The sequence below is a fragment of the Merops nubicus genome, unplaced genomic scaffold (genome assembly GCF_000691845.1).
Source record: "Merops nubicus isolate BGI_N331 unplaced genomic scaffold, ASM69184v1 scaffold14827, whole genome shotgun sequence".
In the NCBI taxonomy this organism is placed as follows: Eukaryota; Metazoa; Chordata; class Aves; order Coraciiformes; family Meropidae; genus Merops; species Merops nubicus.
The window spans coordinates 59678-73575 of NW_008619692.1; the positions used below are offsets into that span (position 1 = coordinate 59678).

Below are 13898 nucleotides of genomic sequence, written 5' to 3' on the forward strand. Positions count from 1 at the left end.
TGTAGGTTGCTTGTTTTTTTCCAGAGGTTTCAATGTCCATATTTGTCCAGTGAATCTCCAGAAGCAATCTGTGCAATCATTCCCTACTGGCAGCAGCTCTTTACCGTGATTTTATAACTGTTCTCACCTTGCCTCCAAGCAGCAGGTTTCTCCCACAAATACATTTCAAAGAAAGCTCAATCTTGGTTTATTTTTCAATGTATCAGAGATGCCTGTTCATATCAGTAACTTCAGATTTTCTTGTTACTCCTGCAGGAAATTTACTGATATTAAATCATTACTAGATCTAACATTAATTTCATTAATAGCTTTAGAATATTTCTTCCAACTGTGATTTCTTTTGTTCAGAAGATTCTTTATAAATATTCTTTATGTCACTCACACAGTTTTTCTAGCTTGTTTCTAGTCCATCCTTGCCAGATGTTTTTTCCCAGGCTTTTGTGATAATGAAATGGAGCCATTATGCCTATGGTATAGTAAAAAAAAAAAAAAAAAAAGGCAGCTTTTAAAAGTTTGGGTGTGGTTTTTTGCTAAGTGCAATTTACTTGCCATTGCATTTTTATTTTTCCCAACTGTTTCAAACTCTTGATGTATTTTCATTTAAGAACTGATTGCCTCCATAGTTTTACAACACCTGAATCTTTGAAACAATAATATTTTTTTCCAGCACTTAATTATAGGTGGCACTTGGACCTTAAGAGTTAACAGAACATTAAAATTGTGGATTTTTAAAAGTTTGCTACTTGAGCTCAGTTCATTTCACCATGTCCTGCTGTACCAGCTGAATGCCCTAAGTAGGCAGAGAGAGAGCAAGACTGTTTCTATGAAGGTAATTTAATGCAAAATAGCTCAGCTCAGAAGCATTTAGAGTGAAAGTTAGATCTGGTAATGTTTTAATACCGTACAAAGCTTTTTCTGCCTTTCTTCACTGCCCCCACCCCAGTTGGCTGTCAGGTGTACAGTGAAGAGGCAGTCACACCTCTTGTGTCCAGAGGGAATTGAACCTTCTGTGTCCTGGAAGACTACTTAAACATTTGGTGAAGACAGATATCTTATTTTTATTAATTGGGACTGGACAGATAAGTTCAGCATAGAATATTTGAGGAACTTAATTCCACATCTATCACAATCGACTCTTCTAACTAAGCAGTTTGGGGAAAAAAACACCCGCCATTTTGCCCAATTTGAAGGTTGACTCATCAGCAGGAGAATCCTGCTATATTATACACAGCAGAAAAATGAAAGTCATTGCTTTGAGGTGACAGAACTCTCTTGTTGGCCTTGATTCTCCCTGAGCCCATTGAAAAAGCTGTGCAAACAGAGCTCCAGGCTGCTCTCACCTCAGCACACAGGCTTTTGGATTTGTCCTTCTCAGATCTCTACCCTTCTCGATGTGCAGGCTAGGAATCTGTAACTAGATTTTGAATTCTGCTCCTTCTTCTTTTCTTTCCTTCTGTTCTGAAGACTCACAAGTTAGGTTTTTTAGCTTCTAGCACTTGGCTGTTTACCCACATAAGATATGTGTTCCGTTTTTCCCTTACCTGCATGAATTGAAAATGGTTGTTGTCTCTAATTCTGTGTTTTTAAGCCATCTCAGGATCAGGGCTCACAGTTTCAACACTCATTTCCCTGGGATGACATTTTATTGAGCTAAATAGACAATTTTTGAAAGAAATGAGTGAAGGGCTGCAGTTTGCAAAGTAAGTCTGTGTTACTCTGATCAATAGCTTCATTTGTCTTGTAATATTGTATATTGAGTCAAAAACAATGAAACAAAAGTCTGATGCTGTTTCAGTTATATTGTGTCAGCTTTTATTAAGGAATTTTACATTGCCTGCCTTATGTTATACACATACTATTTGGTGCTTGTTGGAGAAGAAAATGGTTACAAGTTGTTGTTGAAGCATTGCTGAAGCATTTCTAATGCAGCAGCAAGGTCATGTTTACATCCCACATAAAACTGAGATGGCTCCAGCTCCAAAGTATCTAGGCTTTTGCTGTGCTCATTGGGAGCTTTTAGGAGCCTCCTGCCATTCCTTCATTGGTGATTTCTGAACATGAGATCAGCTGCAAGTACGTATTGAAGAAGTGTTTTGCTAGTAATGCTGCACCAGGGTGTAAGATCACAATTGTTATAGCAGATTATTCCATAATGCTTCTTTGCTGACTGAGGGTTTTGTTGGATGGAGACTAGAAAAATGTGCTCCCAAACTCATGAGTCTTTTAAGAAAATAAGCATTTTAACAAGTTTGAGGTTGACCTCCATTCAGTGATATGTTAAAGTGATTAATGAACTGGGGTTTGAGCCATTTACCATACACTGAATTCAGTTTTCTTAAATGCTGTTAGCACTAACAATTTGTAAATCATGTGCTACACTGTAATGTAATTTATAGACCTGAGTTAAGTAAAAGGAATTTCTCTTTGTGAATATAGGCAGGCCAGTATTCCTTAACCAAACTCCAAGGACTTTGCAGAATGATGGCATCCAGATTATTGTTATCTAATGCCTTATAAGAGAAAGTTAAGCACAGGCTGTGATAAGAACTGCCTTATTCTTGGTGACTGCTTTTTTTTTTCTATTCTCCACAGGTAGATGTCATTTTTTTATATTACGTCCACTTAAAGGAAAACTTTAATAATTATTCCTACCTCCTGCAATCACTGTCACAAATTTAAAGAACAAGTTCAAGTTCAGCAAAAGACGGGTTATTACTGAGTTAGGGTTTTTTTCTGATTGATACTGGTAAGAACTGGCTGCTGCTTTTTATAGCAGTGTGCTTCCTTGAAGGTTTGAGCTCACACTCGCTTTCCCAATACATTTATTCTTCAGAAATTCCTTACTATGCTATTATCATTACACAGAGATAGACCATGGTTCGCTGGGTTTTTTTGAGAAGTAGAGCTGTGGCCAGATACCAGTTCTTCATAGAATGAAGTTCTTGCCTTGAGTTCTCAGTGGTATCTATAGCACAGGCCAGGGAAAATGTTTCATCTTTTCTGCTTTTACATATTTCTTTCCTCTCGAAGCTGGGGAGAGGTAGGGAGACAGTGGAATCACCACTGTGTTTTCTCCTAACTAAGGCAGAACAGACTGGCTGCCCTCAACAGTGACATCCCACAAGTGCACTTTAGTGATACCACAGTCATCATTTGGAGGAATGAAGATAGTGAAAAATATGCTGGTACATTGCTATTCTGGTAAAATATTCATTGGCTCTGTCAAGACATTGTATGTGTGTTTGTAAGCAAATTTCTCTCCTTTCCTTCTTCCTTTCCTGCTCTTTTTAAGCACACAATCTTCCAGCCTTTCCTTTCCAACTTCCAAATTCTTTTTTGTCTGGAGTAGAGCAATACATCTATCTGCTCAAAAATGTGTCTGAGCTGGCACAGGAATATCCATTTTTGAGTGTGAAAGTTCAAGAGGGTATAAAGGAAAGAGAATCAAAGTCTTTCTTGGTTGTCAAGCAGAAATTTGGAAAATGCTCAGCTCATGCTGCTTATCCCTGTTCTCCACATTGCCTTTTTCCCTCTGATCCAGAACTCCAGGATAACTTTTGATACAAAAGATGAAGGGTTTAGCCTGTGTCTCTCTGTGCTTGTGCTGAAAATGTAATGGTGAAAACATATATCTGTTCCTGAGTTTGCTGGTTACTGAACTATGGGGAAATCAGTGAGCAAATATGAATGACTTTCTAGGGAAATGCAAGAATGATGCCACTGGAGGGAGGGGGATAATTGACCACTACCAATTATGCTAGCAAAAATGGCTCATATTGCTGATGTCTCTTGTTTGTAGATCACCTCTCTTGTGACTCTCCAGCTGTTATCTATGGTTGGCCATAATGACCAGCTTGATGGACCACGATACAAATGTACAGTATCTCTGGACTTCATCAGAGCTGTTGCCCGGTAAGCCTGTTGGAGATTGTTCACTGTTGCACGCCGATGTATTCATTTATTGAATTAGTTTGTAAGTACCTCAGTGGCTCCATTCAGAACCTTCAGCTTTGGAGTCTGTGAACAATTCTGCGTCCATCAGGATAGATGCTGATAAATTACAGACAAAAACGTATGCAATTCATAGGCAGCGATCAAGCCTGTGTCTCATTTTTATGCAATGCCAAACACATCACCTCACACATGTTGCTGCAGCCAGCTCATTAGCAGGGCTTGGCTGGAGAGGCTGTAGCCAGAACAGAGCCCAGAAATAACATGGAAAAAAGGAAGAGAGGTGCATTTGAGGCCAGCTCTTCTCTGTAATGTGGGATGTCAGAGGATCCTGTGGCATAGATGCTAACCTGTAACTTCAGTGCATATGTTGCTCTCCTGAGCTGTTAAACGTCCAATAGTCTTGTCAATAAACCCCACAGGCACACTAATTTCCATTTGCAGTTGGACAGGCCACGGAATGAAATTTTATCTGTTTTGGGCCTGGCTGGACCGCGCTGCCAGGTCCTCCATGGTTTTGCAGTCAGTTTGCTATTCTCAGCAATAATGTCACTTGTGAATGATGTCCTGAAAAAGCTCACACTGGTACCAAGTACAGCAGACCATCTGCTCAGCAGCATGGATTGTTGTGTATATAAAAGTCACCAAGTTCTTGACTCTGCTCTAACTCCTATGGTGAGTGAGAGACCAGTTAATAACCTCTGTACTGACTGAGGGTCCTTGAATTAAGATACTTGAAGAGATGGCCCTCTACTTGCAACTTAAACATCCTTAGAAGTTTCATAGGCTCCATTGAAGTTCCAAGAAGGAAGAGATGGCCAGAAAACAGGACCAGAACTTGTGCTATGCAGTTCATGCTTACCAAAGAAAGTAGTTCTTGGAGGTGCTATCCCTTCAAATGTCAGTGCACAATACAGTGTTTTGGCTGGCTTTCCGTTAGGTCAGGGATGTGTGTGTGTATTTATGTGTGTGTGTGTGTGTGTGTGTGTACACGTTTCTCTGTCTCGTGGCTGATTTTTCCTACATTTTTTGAGGAAGAAAGCAGTTCTTTTCCCCCTCCAGGTATTCTGGAAGTGTTTATGTAGGCAGCATATAACCCAGACAGATCTTAAAGTTGGACTCCTCTACTTTTCTCTTGTTCTCACCCACCTCCCTTTTTTTTGTTTTGTTCCTTTGTTACACTTCTTTTATTAGGAATTGTTTAAAGCCCTCAGTTTTTGTTGTAACTTCTAGGAGTATTATCTATAAAAGAGAAGGTTTTATGAACCCATAATAAATGGTTTTCCCCCTTGTCCTGATGGGGCTAGCTAGCTGTAAGGCGAAGGCATCATCTTCTGTGCTGTCGGAAATTTTCCTTTCTAGCTGTACTACAGTCTTACCGCTGCCTGCAGTTTTTAACTGCTTGTGGGAGAGGTATGTATTGCAAAGAACAACTACTTTGCCATTTCAACCAAAGCACACATCAAATAAGTGTCCCATCTCCAGATTTTTTTTTTCTCTGTTACTGTAATAGTACTAAAAATAAATTTGTTAGTCCCTGAAATCCCCGTGTACCTCAGCCTCGTTACCTTCTCAACCTTGCTACTTAGCATATTTCCTAGTGGAAGGCTAAAGAGGGCAAAGAGTGGGACAGAAAATTGATCTCTCTTCTTCCCCTACCCACCCCCCATCAAGCAGTTCAGATTGTTATTTAATTTTTAAACAAAAGTGAAGCTTTCATTTAAAAGAAAAAAAAAAAATAGCCATCTGCTTTTGGAAAAGAATAAAAAAACCTTGTCTCTTCCTGCTTGCTTTTGCTGTGATAACCAGTGGGCATGCACAGTCTCTGTCTCGAGTACCACAGAACCTTGTGTCTGGCTCTGTTCTGTTGCATGTATTCAGTCTTTGCAGAGACATTCCCATGGTACTTACCGCATAGTAGTAACACACTTAGCTGAAAGTAAGGTTAGACATTTCTTTGTTAGAAATGTTTAATTTCTGCTTTAAGAATTTGAGACCTGAGTTCTTAAGTTTTCTGTAGCTGAAGTATTGATCTTTTAACATCTGTTGAATATAATGGATCTTTTCATATAGCCTCTAATGAACCTGGTTTTTAGGGCAGGATGATTGCTCATTTAGTTGATAAGGTCAGCATTTGTTAGAGTGCGTGATTTTATTTCTGTGGATAGCCTTGTAACTAAAGCACTTTTCTTGAGTGACACAGTGTCATGCAAGTCTGACAGTGGCAGTTTATATAATTTTGCCACTAAATTATTAAGTAGACTTAAACACAGTATTTCTTATGTATCTTGAGAATTTCAGAACTTTTTCTCTGCCCATTTTGATGTTTTATAGAAACTTCTTGAAAAGTGGGTTACAGGATGATGCATGAACAGAGAATATTAAATGATTGTAGTCTCCCAAATAAGACATTCATCCAGTTAATCTCACTTAGCATTGTGAGTGGTTATTTTTGCATCATTGAATACTTTTTAAAAAAACCCTTTTCATTTTATACGTGTCATTATATGCAGTAATTTGCATTATTTATTCAAACAGTAAACCCCAAACCCTGAGTGTTGGATTGTATAACTGAATGAGTTTAGAGACAAAAAAAGTAATTATATGTTTTATTCTACTGTTCTTTCATTTTGCCTGTCATTAAAGTACAAAAGTATACATTAAAATCTTCTATCCCATTGAGTGGCATTCTTCCATTTTTCAAATTTAGCTATGAACATGGGTCAACTAGTGTCAAGACTGGAAACTCAGATTGCAGATGAGCAGAGGCGAAGGAGTTCTGTAGTACGTGCTAAAACAGGTGGTTTGGAAGATGAAGAAAACATTCAATAGCATAAAAGATTGCTGTTTTGAATCACCAACTAGACTTTCACGTGTGTGAAAATATAATCATATTAACTTTGGTATATTTTTTTACTGCTTAATGTTCCAAATAGAAATCTTCCACTTTTTACTAGAAAGCTGCTTTGTTTCTTTTTTAGAATATTACAGAGTTCAAATAATCAGAGAAGAAATACTGTATGTAATGCTAGAAGTTAAAAATTCATTCATCTTTGATTGCATTCCTTTTGGAGATACTGCTTGATTTTGGTTGTGCAGAATGTCCCACATGTGCTGTCTCCAAACATGCTAAAGTCTTAGCACTGTTAAGATGCTTGCTCTAAGATTAATGCACTGTGGTTTTGTTTATAGGACCGTGAACTTCGACATAATAAAGTACTTGTACGATTTCTTGTGAAAACAAGCTTCACGGCCATATGGACACTGTGACAATGACTAAGGCAAGCTGTGTTCATCTCTCTACTTAGCTGGCCAGAAAGAAGAATATTTTGGCTCTTTTGGATTTGTCCAAACAGGTGCTGGCCCAGCATGGAACCTGATGAAAATACTCTGATTGGTCTGGGTGGATCTGAGCAGAGGACTATTTACCAGGGACCCTGGAGTATTTGGAAGCAATGTGTTAATTATAAACAGCAGGGTTTGAGCACAATCTGTTCTGCTCTTAATGATGTTATCTTAACACTGAAATTGCCTGAAACCCATTTACTTAGGACTGCATTTTGCTCTATGAACTCTCCCCAGTGCTTTGAACATGGCAGCAGCCCTTGTTTGTATGCCCAGTCTTTTCACTTCCTCTCCACAGGAATCTTTACAATTGCCTGCCAAAGCAGCTTTTCCTGAGGCCACCATTTTAGGAGAGTGGCGTAGCAAAATATAATAAACATAAGAACATATTTAAAATCAAGCTGGTATAAAACCTTCCTTCTCTTCAGTCATACGTAGGCAGACTGTTACACTGTTATATGGGATCACAATGATAGGAAACTCCCCGTTAATCACTAGACTGTCTTTTTTCAGACCATTCATAAATGTTGACTATGAATCTATTTTTACAAAGCTTCAGTTTTAAAAAATTGTTATTATTTAAAGTTCTATCCTGATGTTAAACTTGAAAGGTTTTATTTTGGTTTTAACATTTTATAGTCCTTTTATGCTCATTCAGTTATACTGAGTGCTAATTATAATGCTGTTTGCAATGACTGACTAAGAGATACACACTGTGTAATGCCTTTTGTAACCGTATCGGTGCTGTAGATGAGGATGGCACAGCTGCCTTGCCAACAGAAAGAGGGAAATTCAACAGGTGATAGTAGTCCTGCAGCAGTTCCCCAAAAGAGTGGTAACAGTGAGTAATGGATGCGGCATTGTAACATAAAAGTTTAGCTTTGGAAATACATGATGAAATAGTCTCCATCATTTGTCTCCAGTTTACAAGTAGAGGATTCCCAACTGCTGCTACATTTTATAGGGGTATTAAAATCCCCTAATAATACAAATTTGGGATTGTCTTCATGAATCTGAAGATTTCTATTACTCTCTTGAAAACTCCAGGTCCCACAGCCTGTTACTTAGGTATCTTACTCCTGAATGACTCCTGAATGCTGGCCTTTGACTGTGGGACTATACAAGGCTGTGACATGTCCTGTGATGACCATTTTTTTTTTTTCTTCTGAGGAAAAAAAAAATCATTCTTTCCCATCCTTGCTCTGGTATTTGAGATAGTCAAATACCCTGAACGTGTGTAGCTTTCCCTTCCACACACCCCCGTGTCCCCCCCAGCTGTGATTGTGTAGCCAGGCTTCTGGATTCGGACCCAAATGAATGAGTTCCAGGTCAATCTAAGTGACAAAAGCATCTTTTCTGGCCGAGCTGTCACTTCCCTCCTCAGGAGAGTGTGGAAGGGCAGCAGTGAGTCATCTCCGTGGTCCCTTTTCCTTCCTACCGCTGCGATGAATCAAACCCTGCACCTGTCCATGAGGTGGCAACGTTTGTCACGCTTACTGAAGTGCTTGGATACAAATACATCACCTCTTCCAAAATGTTTACTACCTGCTTTTCTTTTTATGAATAAATAATGTACATAACGTGAACTTTGGACTTTCACAGCATTTTCCCTGAACTGAGCTCAGCCTTTGTGGATCTCCTGTATGACTACCTAGGGCTGAAAGTTAGAGAAGAAAGAGGATTTGAGGTGTCTATAAACTAGTCCATGTAAAGCAGCAGCAATACATCGTGGGGTTTTGTGACATCTGATCTGGATTAAAATATGATATATGAAACATGAAACTGATATGCGTTTATTAAATGCTACAACTCTTCAGTCATAAAACTTCAAAAACTCTGCAGCCAACCTGGTTTATGGCTTTCAGCAAAGTGAGGCAGGGCAGTACTGCTGGGGAGGGACAGTGCCAGCTTGTGAAGCACTCTTGGTGATAGTCAGGATGGCTGAAAAGCTTAGCACCTACCAAGCAGAAGAAAGAAGCTCTTCTTGGGGAAGCTTACTACTAACAGTAAGTTGTGAATAATATCACATTTCCATTCAGCCTGCATGAAAATGTCACATGCTAAAAAATATTTGCAGACACACACGTTAGGAGAATACAAGGAGAGCATAAAAGACAGCTTTACAGGTAGCCCTATGTGAGTATATGGATACACAATGGATTTGGGTCACGTTGCAGATGTTTTCAGGCAACATTTACATCTTCTTTACTATGGCAAATAAATTAATAGGATTTTTACCACTTAGCCTTAGTCTGCAGCCATTTCAGGGATATTTCTAATGTGGCTTATGATGGGGGTTGATGAAAGATGAGCTACAGATTCAGAAATTACAAACAAAAAAAAGAAAAATCAAGTGTCATGGTCTTTTGCTCTAGTATAATAGCAGATTGACCCAAGCTCGAGTTTGTGTGGTTTAATTCCAGAATCTTAGTTTTTCAGCAGTGTGCATCTATAAATACACATAGTTTCTTGTAACATTACTTAATGAAATAGACTTGTTTGATAGTTTTAAGGTTAAAATTCAATTGGTTATTAGGAATGAGCTCATAAATATGCATAAATTATTTTTATTTTCACTATTGCCATGGCTTTTCTAGAAAGGGATGAAGATCAGAACCAGTTCAAGACTTAATTGCCTATAGATGCTGGACAGGCAGTATAGATGGAAAGGACTAAATGTACCATATTTCAGAGCTGGTGTTTAGTATATGTCTTGGCAATGTTTGAATGAGGAATCAAATCAGTTGTGTAAGTTCTGGTTAAGGTTGCAGCTGGATAAACATCCCTTTTACATTGTGTCATATGTGCTTCTGTGGTTGTCCCATCTTTTCAGTCACCCCATCACTCCCATGTAGTGGACCAGACCTTCAAAGCTACCCAGACCAAGATTTGGAGCACAAACTATAGAAAATGTGAAATAAGTGTCTTAGAAATAATTAGCGAGGAAACGTGGTGCTGCTGATATTTTTTGATTTATTTTCTTCCCTACTAGCCTGATAATTGTTTCCAGTGTAAATCCAAAGGATGAGGATACAGATTTTTGTGGAATGTAGTTAATTTGGCTGAAATGATGTTAACTGGAGGAGGAGTGGTAATGGAAGATCCATTAGACAGAGCCACTGTCCTTACACTGGATGCACTTTTGTGACCTTTTTGAAAGACTCCTATCAGTGATATAAAATTTAAAGCTGAATCAGCAGAGTACGAGAATGAAGAAGGTGACTGAAGTGCGAATGATTGATGTAGGCTATAACTGTGCTGATGATGAATAGCAGGATTAATTCTGACAAACTAGAAATATTTCTATATATCCATGTCAATGAGTTTATAAGTTACTGCTCAGTTTCTTACTAGGTACCCTGGCAATACTCTGTTCTGAGGCCCTGTTTTCATGGATGAGGCATGGCCTCCTTTGGTGTCCTCGGCACCAGGATTTCAACCCTTCTAGAGTGGGTTTTAAAAATTGTGCAAACAGGGCAGAGCAAGACAGTTGTCTACCTAATCAGAAATTCCTCAGTACTTTAGTGCAGCAGTACGTATTTAAAAAACACCAGAGAATTTTTCGTAATTCTTGAGTCACAAAGGTTTATAATACTGTAAAAATTACGAACTTAATAGTGTCTGTCTCCCATGGCTAAACATCAACAGAAGCTGGGGCTTGTTCTTACAACAAGAAAGTAATGGAAAGAGAAATGCAGCTGTCATCAATTGCAAAGAAATTAGTTCCTTTGAATAGCTCTGACTTCATCAACAGCTGCATTTTCATACATATAACATGGAGATCTTTTTTTTTTTTTTTGAAAAGGCTTGCAAGAGTGCATCCACATGTGACACAGGAGGAGATTTATTCTTTTTTGACAGTGATTTACCTCACTTTGGTTCTCCAGGAGCCTGCTGCTTCTGCCATAACAATCCCCCTAGCTATTGTGTCTGGTTTTGTGAGAGTTTGAGTAAATTGATTATTTGAGCACTTTTTGAGGTGCGTCTATGCACCGTGATTTACCCATGTGAGAATACATCAGTTTTTACCATTGGTTAAATTTTTGCAGTATCCACCAAGTAGTTTTGGCCAGACCATTCAGGTGCTATCTGCTGCCCTCATAACTGGAACAGCCAACCACGCCAGGAGAACTGTGTGAAGGCCAGGATTCCAAGCAGGACAGATACTACACATCTGTGACCTGTGAGCAAAATGTGTACAGTTGAGTATCCCAGGGTTAGATATTCCTTCTACTTGTGCTGGCAGGGATGCCACAGAAGAATGAGAGAAACAGCAGGCTCTTGAGGGGTTGCCTGGAGATGGGCATACTGTGTGTTTTAGCCCAGATAACTCTGAAACAGATTTACTCCATCCAGGAGTAAATGCTACTTGAGGTGACAGTAACTTCTCCAGTTTTCTCGATGACAGAATGGCAGAACTTAAAAAAGAGCCTGATCATTGTTAGTAAATATTCATTGGGATGAAGATACAATTCGATTAGCAAGTCTAATCATATACAACACCAAATCTTATGTGGTTTTATATGCCAGAACGACTCCACAAGAATATGGAATGGAAGATTAATAGCAAAAACTACCTTTTTTTAAATCTTGGCTTCCATGTGACATCTTTTACTCCAAACAGGCAGATTTGTATAAACTGCAATATTCTGAGAGGTAAGTACAGAGTAAGCTCAGTTTTATTCTTTGATTCTTTGTTTTTGGGTGTGTTTATTAAAACCATTTAAAAATTAAATCTGAAAACAATAGAAAAATCATTTGTGTATGTCAGCAGAGTTGAAACTGCCGAAGTGCAACTGTTATCATGAAGATTGCTTGAAAACTATACATGGGGGTGCCTTTTAAAAGCAACAGTTCAGTGTCTGTGCTAGAACAGAAAGTTGAAAAAACCATACTCCTTGTTATTACACATTAGTAATGTCAGCCGTATATTTGAATAACCAAGTATCTGGGCTTCTAGTATCAAGAAGCTTAGAAGTACAGTACTAAAGAAAGACCAAAGCTGTCAAGCAGCCTGTGACCCATGGTGTTTCCGTGCTGTTTAAGTTGAACAAGTGAATGACTGTAAGCAGAGTGGTCTTGGAGTGAGAACATGATGTACAAAGTGTCATAGGTAGACTTAAAGTTTGAGTGTTGTAGCGTATTGTACTTGCAGCACCTCCTCCTCTGTCAGTGACCAATACTCCTTTTTCCAAAGCAGCAGAGGCATCCCTAACTCTTCCTTCAAAACTAGTGTTTGAACCAAATTAAACAGACGGGTACTTTGTTTGGATACAAATGGTTGCCACTGCTGTCACAGTTGCCAAAAAGGATTTTGTCATACAGCTGTTCCAAGGGTGTTGCCGCCACCAGACAGTGAAGTACTCAGAGAAAACACACGATTCACTGCCTACCATTTGGATACTGCTGTGCAACTTGAGTGTGGGAAGGGGCTGGACTTTCCTTGCAGATGAAGCAGGGATGAACTTGCTCTTTGCCTCGGATGTTTTGAAGTACCCAGAAGTCTACCAGATTTTATTCCCTTCTTTTCCTTCTGGTACCCTGCTACAATTCTGCATATTTTTTGATATGGCTCTTGCAGAGAGCTGCTCTGCAGCACAGCCAGCTCCTGGCTTGTACATCTTGGAAGGGATCTCCCATGAGCTAGCGGAGCAGGACAGCTCCTGTGGGCTGCTTGTTCCCCCTCAGCACAGGTGCGGGTTAAGTAACATGTTGCCACAACATTCTGTCTTCTGTCCTTGTTTGGATATTTGGGGAGGGGGGTGGGGGAGGTGGGTCTGCTGAGTACTCGAGGACAGGTGTTCAACTTCAGCGAGATTCTTTTCCAAATCCTGATTAAATACGTTGGACCATGAATGTTTCATAGCCTGTCATCTTGTTCTTGGTGTTTCTTTTCCAAATTTGTTTGATTTTGATGAAATGCTGATGTAAAGCCAGTGTCAGTGACAGACCCGGTGTGGTAGATGTGATTTTTCGTAAGCAGCACAACGAAGGTGCGGTTTTGCCTAAATTCATTCAGCACATATGTTCTGTTTTCCTGGCACATACAGATTTTCTACAGAGCAGGATTTCTAATATGCAAATACTTTCCTTTCTGCATTTGATTCTTGCTCAGGGAAATATGTGCTGCTTGTTATTTCACGTACTTTGTTCAGATATTTGAGTTCAGAGGAATAAAACAGGAGCAGTAGGGCTGGGAAATGGATCTTCACGGGCAGGCTTTTCTGAAGCCTGTGTTGGAAATTCAGCAGCTGAGTGCTTCCTCTGGCTTCAGATAGGTAATGAGCACATTCACACAGGTGCTTCCTAACTCCTGAGAGTCAGAGAATAGTTGGAGAGCAGGAATCGCAGAGAGTAAGGTACGTAACCTCTCATTAAGACAACCTTGCCAGGTGAGGGAGCATGTTTCTACAAAATTCAGCAAAAGAAAGTACCCGAGAGACAGTGATGGAAAGGAAGGTGTTTTATCACTGGTGATAAACAACTTGATTATATTCTTGCTGGTTTCCTTGTTTCTCTTTAGTTAAAGTGTATTTACAATTGTGCTGTTTCTCCCTCTCCCCCATTTCCATCAGTACAATCCCAGCTCCTTTTCTTTCCCT

The 13898-nt window shown here is 39.3% G+C and overlaps 1 protein-coding gene across 1 annotated transcript in view; it reads left to right on the forward strand.

The window, feature by feature from the left end:
- The window catches only part of ORC5 (origin recognition complex, subunit 5), a 65801-nt gene extending 57820 nt beyond the window's left edge, over positions 1-7981 (forward strand). Inside the window, exons 13-14 of the mRNA XM_008943885.1 lie at positions 3800-3912; positions 7144-7981. Coding sequence (XP_008942133.1) covers positions 3800-3912; positions 7144-7189 — 159 coding nt within the window. The 3' untranslated portion in view covers positions 7190-7981. The remainder of the gene's footprint in view (positions 1-3799; positions 3913-7143) is intronic.
- The last annotated feature ends 5917 nt before the right edge of the window (positions 7982-13898 follow it).